At 37.0% G+C, this 20,257-nt stretch overlaps 1 protein-coding gene across 1 annotated transcript; it reads left to right on the forward strand.

Annotated features, from left to right (window-relative positions):
• The first annotated feature begins 7,096 nt into the window (after nt 1-7,096).
• On the forward strand, nt 7,097-9,545 carry LOC111464942 (malonyl-CoA:anthocyanidin 5-O-glucoside-6''-O-malonyltransferase-like). Its single transcript, XM_023109231.1, has 2 exons — nt 7,097-7,588; nt 8,638-9,545. Exons 1-2 carry the CDS (start codon nt 7,133-7,135, stop codon nt 9,538-9,540), a joined length of 1,359 nt encoding a protein of 452 aa, XP_022964999.1. The 5' UTR covers nt 7,097-7,132; the 3' UTR covers nt 9,541-9,545.
• The last annotated feature ends 10,712 nt before the right edge of the window (nt 9,546-20,257 follow it).

Consider the following 20,257-nt stretch of genomic DNA (forward strand, 5'->3'; position numbering starts at 1 on the left):
AAAAATTATTAAAGATTATTTATCTTAAACATTGTCATGAACTTGCTTTTACTTGAAAAAGTGTGAGTAGTTAAAACTACTTAATAAGTGACCTATTATTGGAGTTCGAAAATGCAATTACATGCATCATGATTCATGGTAGAACCTACTTTTTGTGACTATTACTTCGACTCTATTTTGTTTTTTGGATTGGGTTGGATGCATAATAGTTCTATACACATGGTTCATGCACTCTTGAATGAACCAACTAGGCAAGTTCTTATTACATACCCACTAAATCTGACTATGGACTATGCACACTCGCCCGAGTGGAAATCAACAGAAATAACCTAAAATTTTGGAAAAAAGAAAGGGGGAAGGAAAATGTCCGAGTTGCTTAAAGAAATGAGGGGTTGACCTCCACTATAAAAACGGAGATCCCTCACTTCATTTTAGCATCCTACTTGAACGGTTTGAAATTAGTCGGAGAATACATTTTTGACGGCTCAAGGCCAACACTTTTGACTAATTCTACTAGGGTCTGATATGCTCGGACTCTTTCCTCCTAGTTTCAATTCTTCAGAAGCATTTAAGATTAGTGCGACTACGTTTTAGTTAGGTAAAATTTTTGAAGTGAAGTTTAAAGTATTTACGTAGCTAGCTTAAATTATAAGGAGCAAATTTAAATTATTTTATGCAAAACTAGGTGCAAATTCTCACAGTAAAATTTTAATCTATAATGTTGGACTCTTTAGGCAGGATTAAATTTTAGAGAGAAGTGTTAAACTAGCATCAAAGGGTCATAGTAGTTTCGGCCTACGCCAACCAAGTAAGTGACCATTTCCGTCAGTTAGGTTATAATTGTATGTTATGTTGTATGTAATTTATTGATATGCTTACAATATGATATGTTTGAAGGCATGCTCGAGTTATATTATGTGACTGTTATGATTTATGATATGATATGTGCATGATGTGAATTGATACGTTCAAAGGCATGATAAGTTTATGATATGACATATGTGCAACATGGATGATATGTGATGTGACATGCAAATGACAAATTGGCATAATGTACAATCCCGATATACCTATGGAAAGCTATGATAAGAAGTTTTGACAAATTGTGAAGCTGGGTGACAACTCAAGCATGGGTTTGATGGGCAAAGGACATGTAAAATTTAAAGTAAATGAGATTGTGATAATTATCACCGAGGTATTTTATGTACTAGACTTAAAGGACAACTTGCAAGCATTGGATAGCTGCAAGAAAAAAGTTTTGCAATTCTTATACAAAAAGGAGGATGTAAGATTTATTATCTTGATAGAGGATTGATTGTAGAGACTTCAATGACATGCTACGGGGCAGGGAAACAATCATTATATTTATCATAATGCTGCCACGACTATCACTATTCTTAATGGGTGTCCTACATCAACAGCTACCAGAGAATGCTTGCTCGACCAAAAAGGGGCTCGAGAGGTGTGCAAACCGACTGGTGGGCCCATACTCGCACGTGTGGATCGTGTGTAGAAAATTAAGTACACATCTAATTGCCTGCTTAGGATAGCCGCCGAAGGAGAATAGATTGATATGATAAGTCTTACTCATGATTTGTATGTGCTTGCATTTAACCCCGAGGGGGGGAGGGTCGCTTACTAAATATTTCTTAAAATACTCGAGCCTTGTGCTGCTCTTATTTTTCAGGTAAAGGCAAGGCTCCCTAGTACACCTGATGTTGACATCGCAACCTAGGAGACTGTGACACATGTATATGGTAGTTGCACTTATTTCTTTAGACTTAGGTTAGGATAGGATGTTTTTAATTTTAATGTTTATTTATTTCATTTATTATTTCGTTGTGTCATTTTAAAGATGTTTTCGAGACACGTAAGTCCATGACAATGTTTTAAGATGAAGTTTATGTTTTATAATAAAGTTTCAAATGATTATTTCTAAACAAAGTGATTACGTTATGATGACGGTAACGACTCTAGGTAAGTAGAAATCTAGGGTCGTTACAAGAACAGTATCATGTGCTCATGACATACAATATGCACGAAGTCTTGCATTTGAAATCATGATACATGGTCATAATGCACATCATACTTATCATGACATGAATTTCTAATGAGATATACATACATGCACAACCACATATCATCTTATTACCTAATAAATCATATTTAAATATCATAAATTTCAAAATTTAAATATATATTTTAATTAAATGCACTTAATTAATTATCTTGAACATTGTATCAAATAAAACAAATATATTTTTTCTCTACTTGATTTAATATATCAAATATATTAAATATTAATTTGAACACTCCATATTAAATATATTTTTTTCTCTGAATATTTAATATAAAATATATTAAATATTAATTTAAATACGGGTGTTTAATATATTAAATATAATACTTAAAAATTTTCTTTCGATTAAATGGATTCTTCTATTATTATGACAAACTAGCCCGAGAACCTCAAGTCCCACTAAGATAAGTGAATGGAGTCTTATGGTTCAAAGTCACAAAATCTGTTGGAGTTTCCGACTTGTCTCCAGGTTATTCCTAATCGATAGGATAGGAAGTAGTTTTCTATTTGTTAGTTGCTAGGAAGTAGTTTCATATTTGTCTTTTTTAAATAGCTAAGGAGTTGATTTATTTTTTTTTTATTCCGTTTGTTTTTCAAATAGCTAGTAGTTAGATTTGTTTTTTTTATTCGGTTGGTTTGTTATTCTGTTTTGCACTGCTTTGCAGTTATCTTCCCTTTATTTTTATTTGGTACGAGAGCCTAATTGAACCTGGAAGAAGAAAGAAATACACAAATGGAGTGTTTGAGAGGAAAAACACTAAACAAATGACAAGTGATTCAGGAAGCATTCGAGTTTGGTCATGGAAAATCTTTTGCGTTCCAAGAAATATTGGAGTGCTATTCAATCTGGTTTTGAGGATGAAAAGGAAACGAAGCACTAAGCGCAGCCCAACAAAAGGAAATCGATGAAGCAAGGCTCAAAGATCTCAAGATAAAGAATTCTCTTTCAATCCATTGATAAGAGTATCCTCAAAACTATCATTCAAAATGATACTTCCAATCAATTGTGGGATTCAATGAAACTCAAGTATTAAGGAAATGCTAGAGTGAAGCGAGCCCAGCTACAACGAGACTTCGCAGAACATTCAAAACTTTAGAGATGAAAACAGGAAAAGGTGTTTATGAGTATGTTACAAGAGTTATGTCTACTACTAATGACATGAGAAATTGTGGAGAAGATATGTCGGATCTCAAAATTGTTGAGAAAATATTCGAAGTCTCACCAATAAATTCAACTTCGTAGTATGCTCAATTGAAGAATCCAAGGACATTGACCAATTAACCGTCGATGAATTACAGGTATCTTTGCTTGTACATGAACAGAAGGTGATTGATAAGAGGAGTGAAGAGTAGGTTCTGCAGGTGAAGAGTAGGTTCTGCAGGTGGAGAGCAGGTTCTGCAGGTGGAGAATGTACCAAAGTATGGACAAGGAAGAGGCAGAGGGACATTTCAAAGAGGAAGAGGTAGATCTTTTGTGAATCGGTCGGCCATCAACTGTTTTCGATATGGAAAGCAAGGACATTACCAATTTGAATGTCCGGGCTTAGAAAAAGAAGCTGCCAATTATGCTGAATTTGATGAGGAGGAAGAACTGTTGTTGATGACATACATAAAGAAAAGTGAAGTTGAAAGAGAAGGCATTTGGTTTCTCGATTTTGGGTGCTCAAATCATATGACAGAGGAAAAAACATGGTTCTAAAGAAAAGTGAAGTTGAAAGAGAAGGCATTTGGTTTCTCGATTTTGGGTGCTCAAATCATATGACAGAGGAAAAAACATGGTTCTTGAGCTTGACGAAAGTTTCAGAGAAGGCATTTGGTTTCTCGATTTTGGGTGCTCAAATCATATGATAGAGGAAAAAACATGGTTCTTGAGCTTGACGAAAGTTTCAAAACACACTGTCAGGTTGGGAAATAACTCAAAATTGGCCGTTGAAGGAAGAGGCAGTGTCAGATTCGAAGTTGAAGGTATCACACAAACCGTGACAAATGTCTATTATGTCCCCAATCTCACCAACAATTTGCTAAGCATAGGGCCGCTACAGGAGAAGCACTTGGTGATCTTAATCAAAGAAGGAACCTATAGAGTCTATCATCAACAAAGGAGCCTGATAATGAACATACAAATGATGACAAATCGCATGTTCTCAGTTCATGTAAAGATGAAGCCATTGGTTGACAAATGTTTGAAAATAGAAGATGAAGACTTGGAGGCTCTGGCACAAGAGGTATAGGCATTTGAATAATAAACCTATTCAAATCATGCACCAAAAACAAATGGTGGAAGGATTACCCAAATTAAAGGAAGTTGTCAAAGTTTGTGGCAAAAATTCCCAAAGAAAAGCAAATGAAGAGCATCAAACAAACTGAAATTGATTCATGAAGATCTTTGTGGATCCATCCCTCCAACCTCTCACAGTGGTAAAAGGTACCTGTTGGTACTGGTAGATGATTTTTCTCGCAAGACATGAATTTATTTTCTTACAGATAATGGAGAAGCTTTTGAAACATTCAAAAACTTCAAAAATCTTGTTGAAAATGAAGCAAAAACAGTCATACATGGACTCAGAACTGATCAGGGAGGAGAATTTACGTCAAATAAATTCAACAAGTTCTGCAAAGATAACGGGATCAAGCGACAACTAACAGCTGCTTACACTCCCCAGCAAAACGGAGTTGCAGAAAGAAGGAACCGGGCCATCATGAACATGATACGGTGTCTTTTATTTGAGAAAGAGATGTCGAAGAAGTTGTGGGCGGAAGCAGCTAGATGGACAACTCATGTTCTGAATCGTAGTTACACAAAGGCAATCAAGGACATGGTTCCTGAGGAGAAGTGGTCAGGCATAAAACCAAATGTGGAATACTTCAGAGTATTAGGTTCAATTGCACATGTCCATATTCCCGAACAGAAGAGAACCAAACTTGATGATCGAAGTCTCAAATGCGTCCTACTTGGAGTTAGTGGTGAATCTAATGCTTATCGCCTGTGTTATCTAGCAACAAATAAGATACTTGTGAGTAGGGATGTCATATTTAAAGAATGCGCAAAATGGGACTGAAATTTAAGTACAAAAAATGCAGAGCAGGACGTGTTGGCTTGAGGAGATGATGATAACATTACTGCAGAAGAATCAAAAGGAGGAGAGACTGATGGAGAAGGGGATTCAAATGAAGAAGCAAATGATAGGTCAGAAGAAATCCAAGAATTGGATGAACCTTCGCCAGAGTTGCCACAACAAACAAGTCAAAGAAGAAAGCCAGTTTGGATGCGCCACCTATTTGAAGAAGAAGTCAAAGAGGGGTTTGCTTTTCACATCTCCAATGATGATCCGTAAACTTTGAAGAAGCAGTAAAGGAAAAAAAGTGGCAGGAGGCTATGAAGCTTGAAATTCAAGCAATTAAAAGAAATCAGACATGGGAGCTTGTGACATTACCGCATCAAGCAAAGAAAATTGGTGTCGATGTAACATTGTACAAACAACTAGTAGGATGCTTAATGTACCTTACGGTAACTCATCCCATCTTAATGTTTGTGGTTTGCTTGATTTCTCGTTATATGGCTGATCCCAAAGAAGAACATATGTTGATTGCTAAAAGGGTATTGAGATATTTAAAAGCACATTAGATGTTGGAGTTTATTACCAATGGAGTAAGGATGCAAATCTTTTGGGATACACAAACAGTGATTATGCGCGAGACATTGACGACAGGAAGAACACTTCAGGCTATGTTTTCTTTCTTAATAGAGCATCAATATGTTGGAGTTTAAGGAAGCAGGGAATTGTCGCACTATCATCTACAGAAGCTGAATATGTAGCTGCCACTGCAAGTGCATGTCATGGTGTTTGGCTTAAGGGAATTCTGAAGGAGCTAGGTGTTATAAGCAGCGAGTGCATCGATATCATGTGTGACAGTAGTTCAACAATCAAATTATCTAAGAACCCAGTTATGCATCGAAGGACAAAACATATTGATGCCAAGTATCATTACTTGCGTAATTTGTCAACTAATGGGATTGCGAGGTTAGTGTTTTGCGGAACGGAAGATCAAGTGGCAGACATAATGACTAAACCAATTAAGCTAGATAAATTTGTGAAATTCAGAGGCATGCTCGGAGTTCGACAACTTGAATAAACTGATGCTGTTTCAGCATACTGGGAAGAATGTGTTGAAGTTTCTGACTTAGTCTATCTATTAATCGGGATTTCATATTTGTCTCTTCCAATAATATATTTGTTTTTTCTAACTAGTTGGAGTTTTTTTTTTATTCGGTACGTTTTGATTCGATTGGTTGGTTTGCTATTCTGATTTGGAAGGCTCTATAAAAGACAGAGTTATCCTTCCATAAACATCCATCAATCCCCTTTAAAATCAATGTGAGAGAATTACTCATCTACTTTCCATGTATTAGAAAGATTAAATTCCATCTTATAAAATTACATTGTGAACTCCCTATTTTGTCAAAGTCTCTAAAATAGTAGACATATTAAATCGACTACAAAAATCATTCTTATCCATGCAACTCTCGAGACAAGCCCTTACAAACAAGAGTGCTTCATAACTCACTTGAGACATATAATCATCCGGTACAATATAACCTTCCCAATAAATAATTTATTAAGAGATATTAAATATTTATTTCCTGGATCACTCTCATACCAACTCACTGTATAGAATAAAATCTATCTGTAATCTATAATAATTACAAATTCGGTAGTCCCAATTAAATTTTTTGTTGGAGTTTTTATCCATTTATGGTAATTTTTTTTATTGGATTTTTCTTTAAAAAAAATTGAAAAAGTTCAAAATACTATGACTTTCCTGTCATTCATACTTCGTTTGAGGGTCAATAGAAGGAAAATTCTTAATTTACCACCCATTTTTGTCTCACTTACAAATTGGCAAAATATGTCGTCTTCCTCAAAAGTCAAGGAAGGAATAAGAACCATGAAGAACAAAGACTAACCCAATTCATCATGAATTATAAGTAAAGAACCCAACTTTTTAATTTTCCTCATCACTAATATCATATCTCCAAAAACCTACTTTCCAATGGATCACCTTCCATCTCTCAAGATAATTGAGATCTGTAAAGTGGCTCCTCCGCCGCTGGAGCCGTCACATGCGGCGGCTGTGCCGTCGACTCTTCCTCTCACTTACCTGGACCTGTTTTGGCTGAGGTTCCATCCAATCCAACGCCTTTTCTTCTACGAGCTACCATCTAATGATATATCTTTTATTGACGAAATTGTTCCCAAGCTCAAAACCTCTCTTTCTCTTATTCTTCGCCATTATCTTCTTCTGGCTGGCAACCTCGTTTGGCTTCTACACTCCGACTTTCCGACCATCGAGTCTGTCGATGGTGATAGCGTTTCTCTGATCGTAGCTGAGTCCGGAGCCGACTTTTACCAACTTTCCGGCAATGGGTTCCATGAAGTTTATGAATTTCATCCTCTTGTGCCCCAATTGCCTGTTTCTCATGATCGTGCTGCAATATTTGCTATCCAGGTTCTTAGCTCCACAACTTAATAGTTTACCATGATTGGTTACTTAAAAATTAGGAATTAGGAATCAAGGCGTGATATTATCTAATTTGAATATAAGCTCTCATGATTTTACTTTTAATTACTTGAAAAGACTTCATTCCAATATAAATGTATTTCTTACTTATAAACCCCACGATCATTCCATAAATTAGCTAATGTGGGACTCCCTCCCAACAATCCTCAACAATCCTATATCGATTCGAGAGGGAACGAAATATTGTGTGGAAACCTCTCCCTAGCTGACATGTTTTCAAACCTTGAGGGGAACACATAAGGGAAAGCCCAAAGAAAACAATATTTGTTAGTAGTGAGCTTGATCCGTTACAAAGGGGGTGGATTGGGGGGTTTCACATTGATTGGAGAAGGGAATGAGTGCCAAAGAGGACACTGGGCCCCGAAAGGGGTGAATTGTGAAATCCCACGTTGATTGGAGAGGGAAACAAAACATTTTTTATAAGAGTGTGGAAACCTCTTACTAGCAAACACGTTTTAAGGGGAAGCTTGAAAGGGAAAGTCTAAAGAGGACAATATCTATTAGCGGTTGGCTTGGGCCGCCACAAAAAGGTATGGATTGGAGAGTCCCACATAGATTGGAGAAGAAAACGAGTATCAACGAGGATGCTAGACGTGTTTTAAACATTTTTTATAAGAATGTGGAAACCTATCCGTGGCAGACTCATTTTAAAAGAGGGTTGTTACATCAAATATATATTAAACACAAAATTGAAAAGTTTAGAAATTAAACTGTAATTTAATATATCTTTTTTATTAATCTCAATTATTTAAAAGTTTACTTCTTTATATTTTAACTTTAGTCCTTCCCTAATGACTAATTTACCATACTTGATATGCTTAAAATCAGAAACTTTATGGAAGTTTAAAATTTCTTCTTTGTTTCTATTTTAAGAAATTACTTAGAAAATTTTAGCGTATTCGATAAGGACTAAATTAAAAATTACTCCATTGAAGATAAAAATTTATATTTAATAATCATTGAAATTCTTAATACAGGTCACCACATTTCAAAACAAAGGGTTTTCCATTGGAATAACAAATCACCATGCAGTTATAGATGGGAGAATCTCAACTTCATTTATCAAATCATGGGCTCAAATTTGCATGGACCAATCATCTGTTCCAATCGCCAACCTAACGCCATTCTATGACAGGTCGGTTATTAATGATCCAAAAGGTCTTGCCAAAATCTATGCAAGCGCATGGCTGAACCAAGACGGACCCAACAACAGGAGCTTGAACCTTAAACTACCCAAACCTAAACCTAGTTTAGTCCGAAGCACTTTTGAGTTCACACACCAAAACCTGGAAAAGCTAAAGCAATGGGGTTTGAAGAAGAATGGTGAGCAAATGTCTTCGTTTGTAGTGGCAACGGCTTATCTTTGTGTATGTACAGCCAAGTTGGATGGTTTAAGAGATGGAAATTTGTTGTTTGGATTTGCTGCTGATGCTACGTCTCGTTTAAAGCCGCCAGTGCCTTTGAATTACTTTGGAAATTGTTTGATTGGTGGTATGGTTTCCATTGAGAGAGTTGGGCTTTTGGGTGAAAATGGAATAGCTTTGGCTTGTGAACAGATCATAAAAGGTGTTAAAAGTTTAGAGGGAGGAGCTTTTGAGGGGGCAGAAAATTTTGGTACAATTATGAGCGAATTGACCAATGATTATTCTAAAGCACAAGGCATTTCCCTTGCTGGGTCACATAGATTTGGAGTTTACAATGTAGATTTTGGGTGGGGAAAGCCAGTGAAGGTGGAAATAGTGTCAGCTGAATCACCATTAGTGTTTTCTTTGAGTGATAGCAGAAATAGCGATGTGGGAATGGAGATTGGAGTGGTTAAAGAGAGAGATCAAATGGAAACTTTTGCTGCTCTCTTTAATGAAGGTTTTGAAGCTCTTTGAAATCATTGAAGTCGATCCAAATGTGTTATCAGTTCGCATCTTTGTTAGAATAAATGTATTTTTAAGGCTTATTTTATGTACTCTCAAATTATTTATGAATAATAATTTTTATTATTTTGTTTGCATTTTATTGTCATCCATTATATACAAATTTAAACTTGCTAGTGTAACGTCAGTACGTGGTTTATAGAATATGAATAAGAATGAATCTCTTATCTTGGTAATATTATTGATATGATATACTTTGTAATTGGTTTATAGAATATGGATAAGAATGAATGTCTTATCTTGATAATATTATTGATATGATATATTTTGTAATTGTTACAAATGATTTTGTAACGATTCAGATTTTCCATTTGTGCTTATTTCGTTAAGATTTTATTTTTATTTCACAAATATTATGTTATGTATTTATTCCGGTCGAAAGAGGTGCAATTTTAAAAAGGGAGTTATTAGAAATTGTGATGGTTCGGGTTTCTAGAATAAAATAAAATAAAATAAAACCAAAATAGAATAAATAATTAAATGTAATCTCCCCGAAAATAGAGGATTTTCTGCTATACTTTTATTACCTAATATAAACTTTTTTATTGCTCTGAGTTTCCTTATCCTAAAAAAACCCTAGAATGCAAATGTCTTCGTATTATTTTTATATTCCTATGCCCAACCTTTTACCTCTTGAAAACTATTTTCTCTCCAAACTTTCTTCCGAAACGTTGGGGTTGCTCTTCGGAGGAAGAATCGAGTAGAAGTAAAACATTGATGTTGGGATCATTGTGTCAAAGAAGGTTGACCGTTGGAAATCGGTGTTGAGGACGTTGTGGGATTGTCGCCGGAATTGGGGAGGCGGAAACTAGAGTTTCGTCGCTTGTCGGGTAAGGAAGGTGAGGTCTTTGGAATCGGGTCGAGCCGCAGACGCACACCCAACAGCTCCGGCAGCTTCGCACGCGTACACAGTGCGGCTCGGATCGCACGTATACGAAATCGGCTCAGTTTCGTCAATTTCCGCAGCTCGACTTGGCGGCTTGGCAGCTAGGCTTAGCGGCAAGGTATCACTATAATATATCGATTCCAAGGTTTTTGGCCCTTCCGAAGCCGTTTCTGCCCTTAGTTTTATCATCCGAGGTCAGTATGATTCCTAAACGTTAAAGACAGATTAGGTCGGGGGTTTATTTTGATAAATAGCATGAGGTTTAGCTAGGGTATGTTATTGAAGGTTCTAAGTTTTTATGTGGTTATCATAGGACATATTTAACCGCTGGGATTAGCTCGTTGTGAGTGACTTCAACCAAGACCATCGAGGTAAGTGACCTTACTGTTGGAGTTAGCTTTCTACGTGTTGTATGATGATGCGTGCCTTGTGGCCCCTGCATGCACCATACTTTATGTGATATGATTATGTGATGTATGAACTTGTGTTGACTGTTGATTGTTTATGTTATGTCATGAATGAGATGTTAGTATTATATGCCATAAATATGTTGATTGATGTCATAGATACACGTAGAATTATCGAGTCATGTCATGAGATGTTTATGCAACTGGAATGTTTATGTAATATGCCATGTAATGTATGTCATGTGAGATGTCATGTGATGTAAGAAATGCAATGTTAGCACTGCTTATGTAATGCCATGTTAGATATGTTAAGGGACCTCATGCATATATGTATGTCATGTGCATCGGGATTCTTCCCCTTTATGATACGAAAGAATGAAATACGATATTTATGTTCGCCATGATATCATGCGGGCCTTTTCTGTTCTGCGGTGTCTGGCTATGTGTAACACGTTTTGCCCGATCAAGTCAAGCCCAGGGGGTATGTTTACGAACCCGCCTGGTGGGTTCATGTACACGTACATGGGCCATGTGTGAAGGAGTACCACACATCCAACCCTACCCAGAATAGAAAAGCGCCCAAGGCTATGAAAAGTTTATGAAAAGTTAGGTCCCACTCATATGTTGCATGTGTCTGCATTCCTAACCCCAACAGTGGGGTGACTTACTGAGTATTTCATAAAATACTCAAGCCACGTGTTACCTACATTTTTCAGGTAAAGGCAAGGCACCAATGTACGGTTGACGGCGGAGCTGAGGCCACCATGGAAGTTGGAGATGGGATACTTTTAGGAGTTTACTTTTGGTCAAGTTATAGCATTGAGTGTGTTACTTTGTTTAGATTCTTTTTTTAAATTCAGTTAGTGAAAGTTTATTTTCGGAGATAAGTTGTTTTGGATTTATGAAGGTTTATGAAAGACTTTGTTTTGTTTCCAAGGTTATTTATGATGAGCTTCCGCTTAATGAGTTATGTATGCATGGGTGACGTCACTAATTAGGTTAAAGAAAATTAGGGGCGTTACAGATTTAATCGAAATTGTTCATATGAAGCCATGTGAGTGAGGGTCACATGGTTTCAAACGTTACATTTTGACTTTTTCTCTTTTTATAGTTTTTAACATTGGATATACCCACAATTGCAATATAACGAAACAAACAACTTAAGTAGGGAAAACAACTTGAGGAAAGAGAACTTTTGTATGGAGGAACCTAGAGGAGAGAGCTTTTATATGGAAGAACCTTTTTCAATTCGGTTGGTTATTGTGGAGGAATCTTTTTCAATTCTGTTCGTTATTGTGAAAATAACATACATCTAATGAGTATTCATAGTGAGAAAGCACTAACTAGTTTTCAAGTTAAAAATTATGCAATCTGGTCGATTTCAATACCGAGGTAGTATGTGAGTGACTCGAGATCAGTCATCTCAAATTCCTTCCACATTTGCTACTTGAACTCTTTCATGCCTTCCACACTTATACTAGTAATGATCTGGTCATTAACGTACACGCCCACTATGAGTGTTTATACTCTATTATTTCTTGTATACATTGTTTTTGTGAGCACCTCATGAAATTTAGACTCTTTAAGCACTTGTCCAAACGTATGTTCTACGCTCTCGGTGCTTTCCTAAACCATAAAGGGCCTTTGACAACTTGTAGACTTTGTGCTCTTGGGTTTTGATGATGAACCCTTCCTCGGTTATAAACTTGTTTTATTTATTTATTTATTTATTTTCCACCATTTAAGTTTTTGGTTAAAAATAGCTATAGTATTTATTTTATTTTTGTTGTTCATTTCTCCTAGACATCGTGAGAAAGAGTAGTGGAACTAGTTTTTAATAAGGGAGATGAGTGGTTACTGATTTGTATAAAGAAATTTGTTATTTTTTTTATTATATAAGGAAAATGGTGTCAAGTTAGTGAAACACCAAAAAAAAAAAAAACAAAAAAGATAAGTTTAATTGGTGTGTTTTTGCTCCTTCTCCGTGTTATTTTTTTCTTTCAATTGGTATCAAAGCTACAAGATCAAGACCTATTTTCAATCATGTCTCACTTAGAGATTGAGCGGTCAAGAAGGGAGAGATCAAAAAAAATGATACAAGAATCGAGTGATAGGAGCCAAAGCACCGGCGTGATAGAAGATGATACCTCAAACGAAGTGAGTATACGGATTCAAGAAAAGGAGGAATCTGTCACACTCAAATACCCGATGTTGACAAAATGCAACTATGCAGCTTGGACGATTAAGATGGAGGTATTTATGATGGCACAAGGTGTTTGGGAGGCAATTGAGTCACAGTAGATAACCGCAAAGATAAGATGGCTTTAACAGCTATTTATCAAAGTATTGGAGAAGATACGTTGCTACAGTTGGGTGCCAAGAAAACGGCCAAGGAAGCCTGGATCATGTTGAAAAATATGAATCTAGGTGCAGAAAGAGTGAAAGAAGTTAGAATGCAGACTCTTTGGCGGGAGTTTGAAGCGTTGAGGATGGGTGATTCAGAAAGTATTGATAAGTATTCTGGAAAACTCACCATTATTGTCAACAAATTGAGAGGCCTCGGTAATGCTGTGGATTATATCAAAGTAGTTAAGAAACTTCTACAATCCACCTCTCCAAAGTTTCTTCAAATCACTTTGACGATTGAGAAGTTCAGTGATCTCAAAACGAAATTGGTTGATGAGATTATTGGATCACTCAAGGCACATGAAGAAAGGTTGCAAGGGTTTGGAGAAAAAGATGAAACTGTTCTCCTCACTCGTGTAGAATGGAAGGGATGAGAGAATGCAAAATCCTCAAAAAAAGAATGGAAGGATCAAGGCAGTTCTAGAGGGGGTAGGGGATGGGGTCGTGGAAGATGGAAAGGTTGTGGGAGAAGTGACTGGCATCGAGGAGATGAAGGAGAGTCACAAACTCAGCAGAAGAAATTCAACAAAAGTAAAATTAAATATTACAGGTGTCGGCAGATGTGACACTTCGCATCAGAGTGTTCCACAAAAGACGAACAACTCAACTTAATAGAGATGCAAAAGGATGATGAGTCTTCATTGCTGATGATAGAGGCGTGTGAAAATAAACTCACACATGACAAAGAGCCTGATTTTGTGATGTTGAATGAAACTATAGTGCCGCCACCAGCCAATATTGGAATTGAAAATTTCTGGTTCCTAGATATGGAGCAAGTAACCACATGTCAGGAGAAAGGAGGATGTTTCATGAGCTCGACACATCTGTTGTTGGAAAGGTACGTTTCGGTGATAACTCTGTGATAGACATTTGTGGTTTAGGAAAAGTGCTCTTCAAATGCAAAACCGATGATCACTTGATCTTATCACAAGTCTATTACATACCTAAACTTTGAGCACTTGATCTTATCGCAAGTCTATTACATACCTAAACTCAAAAGCAATATAATAAGTTTGGGACAACTGGACGAGAGTGGAAATAAAAATTGTCATAGAGGACAGTGTGATGAAGATATATGACAGGGTTAGGAGCCTGATTATTATGGTGACCAGACAATCCAACAAATTGTATGTAGCAAAGCTGAAGCTTGCGGATCAGGTGTGTTTAATGACAAATATCAGTAACGATGGTTGGCTCTGGTACACGAGGTATGGACACCTAAATTTCACTCTTTAAAGCAATTAAATGACAAAAGAATGGTTGAAGGGTTGCCGAAAGTCACCTAGGTCAATCAATTCTGTGATGGGTGTTTAATTGGAAAGCAGCATAGGACTCCTTTTCCGCGAACAACAACATAGCGTGGGAAGGAGTCATTGGATCTCATCCATGGAGATCTATGTGGACCTATTTCGCCAATGACTTATGGAGGTAACAGATATTTTATGTTACTAGTGGATGTTTTTTCACGATTTATGTGGATGTTTATGTTGAAAAACAAGAATGAAACACTGGTGGTATTTAAAATGTTCAAGAGCAGTGTGGAGATAGAGAAAGGCAAGAAGATTAAGAGCTTTAGAACGGACCGTGGAGGAGAGTTCGTATCTACTGCTTTTAAAGACTATTGCAAGAATGAAGACATGAAGAGATTTCTTACTGCACCATTTTTACCACAGCAAAATGACGTAGTAGAAAGGCGTAATCGAACGGTTGTAGAGATGACCAGATGTATGTTAAAGAGCAAAGAGATGCCTGCAAAATTTTGGGGAGAAGCTGTCAAAACTGCCGTGTATATTCTGAACAGATAGCCAACAAAAGGAGTTGCAGATGGTACACCGTATCAAGCTTGGTTTGACAAGATACCGAAGGTTCATCACTTTAAAATCTTCGGGTGTCTTGCTCATGCCAAGAATACATATTCACACCTTCCTAAACTTGCTGATAGGAGTGTGAAGACAATTATGTTGGGATATGAAGATGGAACCAAAGCTTACAGACTATTGGATCCACAAAAGAACATAATTATGGTGAGCAGGGATGTGTTGTTTGAAGAGGAGAAAAAGTGGTGTTGGGAAGAAATCACAAACGGTGATGATGACCAAAGAGAAACTTTCACCGTTCAAATTTCAAAAAACAAAGTAGAACAGAGGGGAGGAATATTGAACAAATCAAAGTTGATCCAGATGAAAGGCAAAGGAAAAATTCATCCTCAACTTTATCAACGCTAGACATTGCCTCAAATGCATCATCATCATGCTCGTCAACACTGAAAAAGTTCAGGTCTCTAGAAGATATTTATAGAGAATTGAACGAAGCAGAGGAGGAAGCAGTGGGCCTTTGTTTTCTTTCTATAGAGGAGCCAACCTCATATGAGGAAGCGGTTAAGAATGAAAACTGGAGGAATGCCATGAAGTCTGAAATTCTCTCCATTGAAAAGAACAGAACATGGGAACTCATAGATTGCCGAAGAATCATAAAGCAATCGGCATCAAATGAATTTTTAAATTAAAGAAAAATTCAGATGGAGAAATCATGAAACATAAGGCGAGACTCGTGGCAAAGGGATATGTACAGCAATTTGGTATAGATTACATTGAAGCATTTGCACCAGTGGCCAGGTTAGAAACAGGGAGATTAATTCTTGCCTATGTAACCATTAAAAACTGGGAAGTACATCACATGGATGTGAAGACAGCTTTTCTGAATGGCGAGTTAGAAGAGGAGGTGTATGTTGTTCAACCAGAAGGGTCCATTGACAAGGAAAATTCAAACATGGTATTAAAACTACGTAAAGCCTTGTATGGATTAAAATAGGCTCCGAGGGCTTGAAATTTCAAACTTGATCAATGTTTGCAGTCACTTGGTTTTGTTAGATGTCCACAGGAATATACTCTCTGTAAGAAAATTAATGGAGTTGAAGCAATGATAATCGGCACATATGTGAATGACTTAATCATAGCCAGCTCAAACAAACAAGTTATAGCTCAGTTCAAGGAAGAGATGCACTAGGAATTTGAGATGAGTGATCTTGGACTTTTGAGCTATTACTTGGGTAATGAGGTACGACAAAGCAGTGAATCAATCACTTTATGTCAGGCCGAATATGCAAGAAAAATCCTAGAGAAGCTAGGAATGGGGGAGTGGAATCCTTGTTCGATTCCATGGAACCAAGAATGAAGATGAGCAAACATGGGAATGGAGAACCTGCGGCTGACAAAACACTTTACAAAAGTGTTATTAGATGCTTACGCTATCTGGTTAATACCCAGCCCGACATAGCCTACTCAGTTGGTGTGATGAGTAGATACATGGAGGCACCAACAACTTCACATCTAACAGCAGTAAAACAAATATTGAGGTATGTGAAAGGTACTTTAAGTTTTGGTTGTGTTTATAAGAAGCTATCAAATGTGGAGCTGGTAGGACTTAGTGACAGTGATATGGTTGGGGATATTGATGATAGGAAGAGTACAACTGGAGTGTCATACTATTTGAGAGTAAATCCAATAACTTAGGTAACACAGAAGTAGAAGGTGGTGGCTTTGTCGTCATGCGAGGCTGAGTATATAGCCGCAACTGCTGGAACGTGTCAAGGAGTATGGTTGGGCAGGATTTTGAGTAACATCAGTCAACTGCAAGTAAAATCCAAGCTTAATGTTGACAACAAATCAGCCATAGCGTTGGCGAAAAATTCTGTTTACCATGATCGAAGTAAGCACATTGATACCAGGTTCCATTTTATTTGCCGGTGTGTGCAAATTGAAGCTATTGAACCGGAATATGTGAACACAGATGAATAGTTGGCGGATATTCTGACAAAGCCGTTGGCAAGACAACGCTTCCTGGAGTTAAGAGAAAAGATTGGCTTGAAGAAAGTCGATTCAACATAGTTAAACAAGTTTAGAGGAGTGATGGTCTGTTATAAACTTGTTTTTTATTTATTTTATTTATTTTGCTTCATTTAAGTTTTTGGTTAAAAATAGCGGTTCGTATTTATTTTATTTTTGTTGTTCATTTCTGCATAAAAAGGATGGAGACATTGTGAGTAAGAGTGGAAGAGTGGAACTAGTTTTTAGGGAGACATCATGAGTGGTTGCTGATTTGCAGCAAGAAATTTGTTATTTTTTTATTATATAAGGAAAATGGTGTCAAGTTAGTGAAACACAGCAAATAAAAAGATAAGTTTAATTTGTGTGTCTTTGTTCCTTCCCCACTTTTGTTATTTTTTTCTTTCAACCTTCAGGTGGGGCAACATACACTTCTTGGAGGTCACCATTTAGGAAGGCTGAATTGACATCCAAGTGATGGACCTCCCACCCGTGTTGAGTTGTGAAGGCAAGAATAAACCTTATAGTGTCTAGTCTAGCCACAGATGCGAAAACCTCCTCAAAATCAACTCCATGTCGTTACACGTATCCCTTCGCCACAAGTCTTGCTTTATGCTTGATGACATTTCCTTTCCTATTATTCTTCAACTTAAATACCCACTTCAAACTAATGGGCTTGTGTCTGGGTGATAAGTTAGTCAATGCTCACGTTTTGTTCTTTTCAATGGCTTCAAGCTCTTTTTTCATGGCCTCCTACCACATCATCACAGTTGCTGTCTCATGGTAAGTTGTCGGCCCCTTGGCTGCGAGCAACATTAACTTGTCATGATCCAATTCTTCTTCAAGTGTATCGCATAAATTTCAACAAGAGAACATCCTCTGTTGTGGATCCTCCTATGCTCTCGTCTGAATTCTCTTGTTCTAGAGAGTTCATCACGCTTTTTGGTGTCACCAGTATGACACGTGTGGACTTGGTGTCGTGTTGGTGCACTTTCTAGGTTAGTTGCGTCTTCCTCTTCTTCCAAGGCAGTAAACTCTTTAACAATCTGCTTGTTATCGCCAACGCTGCATCAATCCCACTTCTTCTCCTCTTCGAATACGACATCTCTACGTCCATGAATTTTCTCATGTCGAGGATCATACAACTTGTGTGCCTTGGTCTCATCCTCTATGCCAAAATACACACTCTTTTGGATTTCTTATCAAGCTTTTTGATATAAGACTTTGCAATCTTAACATGTGCTGTACAACCGAAGACTCAAAGTGAGGTGTCTTACCAAACTATGCTTCGTAGGGGGTGCGAGCGTCCAACTCCTTTGTTTGTAAAAGGTTTAGAAGATAAAGAGCATGTCATATGGCCTCCTTAGGTTGAATTAAATTTCAAAAAGTAGCATTAAGCTAGCATCAAAGAGCTGTAGTAGCTTCAGCCTAGGCCAACTAATTAAGTGTCCTTATTATTGGCTCGGTCAGAAGACTTGCCTTATGTATGACGATATGTGCCTAGTGGCCCTTGCATGTATCATTTATGCTTTATGTTACATGATGATGTAATGATGTTGTATGATGAGATATGACGATGTTATATGATGATGTGTTGATGTTATATGATGGTGTGATGTTGTTATACGATGGTGTGATGTTGTTATATGATGATATGGTGATGTATATGATGATATGAGATGATGACATGATGATGATGATGATGATGATGAAGCATGATAACATGCATGATGATGAGATAACTTAATATGATAATATTTCATATTAAGATGATTTGCATGTATTAATGTCATGATGCATTATGACGACAAGTTTTCTAAGACACGACTCTAATTGATGTTAATGATGATAACGTATGAAGCCCAATGCATGCATGTTACCTAGGGTAACATGTGAATGATGTATAGGGTTGTGTCATAAGAATAATTTAAAAGATGAAACTCGTAGGGATATCATACATATTGTGTGTTCATATACATTGGGTTACTTCCCCATTTATGATTATGAGTATAGACGCGTACACTATGTTGATGATGATGATCATGCCTCGCATGATGCTCGGGGGTTTACTAACCTCCAGACATCTGGCTATGGACAACTAGCTCGACTGTGATGGGTTCAAGGGTGCGAACCGCCTAGGGACTCACGCTTGCATGTGTTGGTTGTGTGTGGGGAAATACTACACATCTTATTTTGTCCGGACTGGAGGGCATGTCTACAATGGTTTTAATGATAGATTCCTAAGCATTAGTTACATGTATTTCCATTCCCTGACCCCAACAGTGGGGTCACTCATTGAATATTTCTTAAAATATTCAAGCAATGTTCTACCTTTATTTCAGGTAAAGGCAAAACATCCTTGTACAAGTGACGACAACATCACAAGTAAAGATCATGACACAAACATAAGACAATGATATTTCATTCTTAGACTTTAGGTTAGTATAGAGTGTTTTTACTTTTAATGTTTGTTTGTTTGATTTAATATTTCGTTATGTTGTCTTAAAGATGTTTTCGAACATGTAAGTCCTTGACAATGTTTTATGATGAAGTTTTCAATGTTTATTTCTGCATAATAAAGTATTTCATGATGATGACAATGACTTTAAGTTAGGAGAAATCTAGGGTCGTTACAATAAGTCTCACCACGTTGCATGGCATTTCTTGGTCTCAACAGTGGAGTTACTGAGTAATTCTTAAAATATTATAGTCACATGCTACTCTTAGTTCTTGAAATATTTGAGTCACATACTACTCTTATATGAGGTTACTCGACAAAGGAAAAGCTTGATCCTAGCGAATATCATATGCTCAACTCTACACGACATAGAGATCGACAAGCTTTTGGGAAAAAGGCTATATGCCCTTACTTAAACAAAAAGGTCAAATTCGGGAGCTTCTATAACTTAGCATGGGAGAAGGAGGCAGAACTGCACACTTTTGTGTTCAGAGCATTGTCCGAATGAATATGCTGCCAACAAGCAAACAACTTTCTATCATAGTTGCAAGGATTAATATATTATATGCTCTAAAACAACCTGTCTTGAGGGAGCCTTGTGATTCATCTCACGTCCTATCTATACACATATTTGTCTCGTTCTGAGTGCTAAGACCAATAGAATCCGAATCATTTCACATGTAATTTA

The sequence above is a fragment of the Cucurbita moschata genome, unplaced genomic scaffold, assembly GCF_002738365.1.
Source record: "Cucurbita moschata cultivar Rifu unplaced genomic scaffold, Cmos_1.0 Cmo_Scf00031, whole genome shotgun sequence".
NCBI lineage: Eukaryota > Viridiplantae > Streptophyta > Magnoliopsida > Cucurbitales > Cucurbitaceae > Cucurbita > Cucurbita moschata.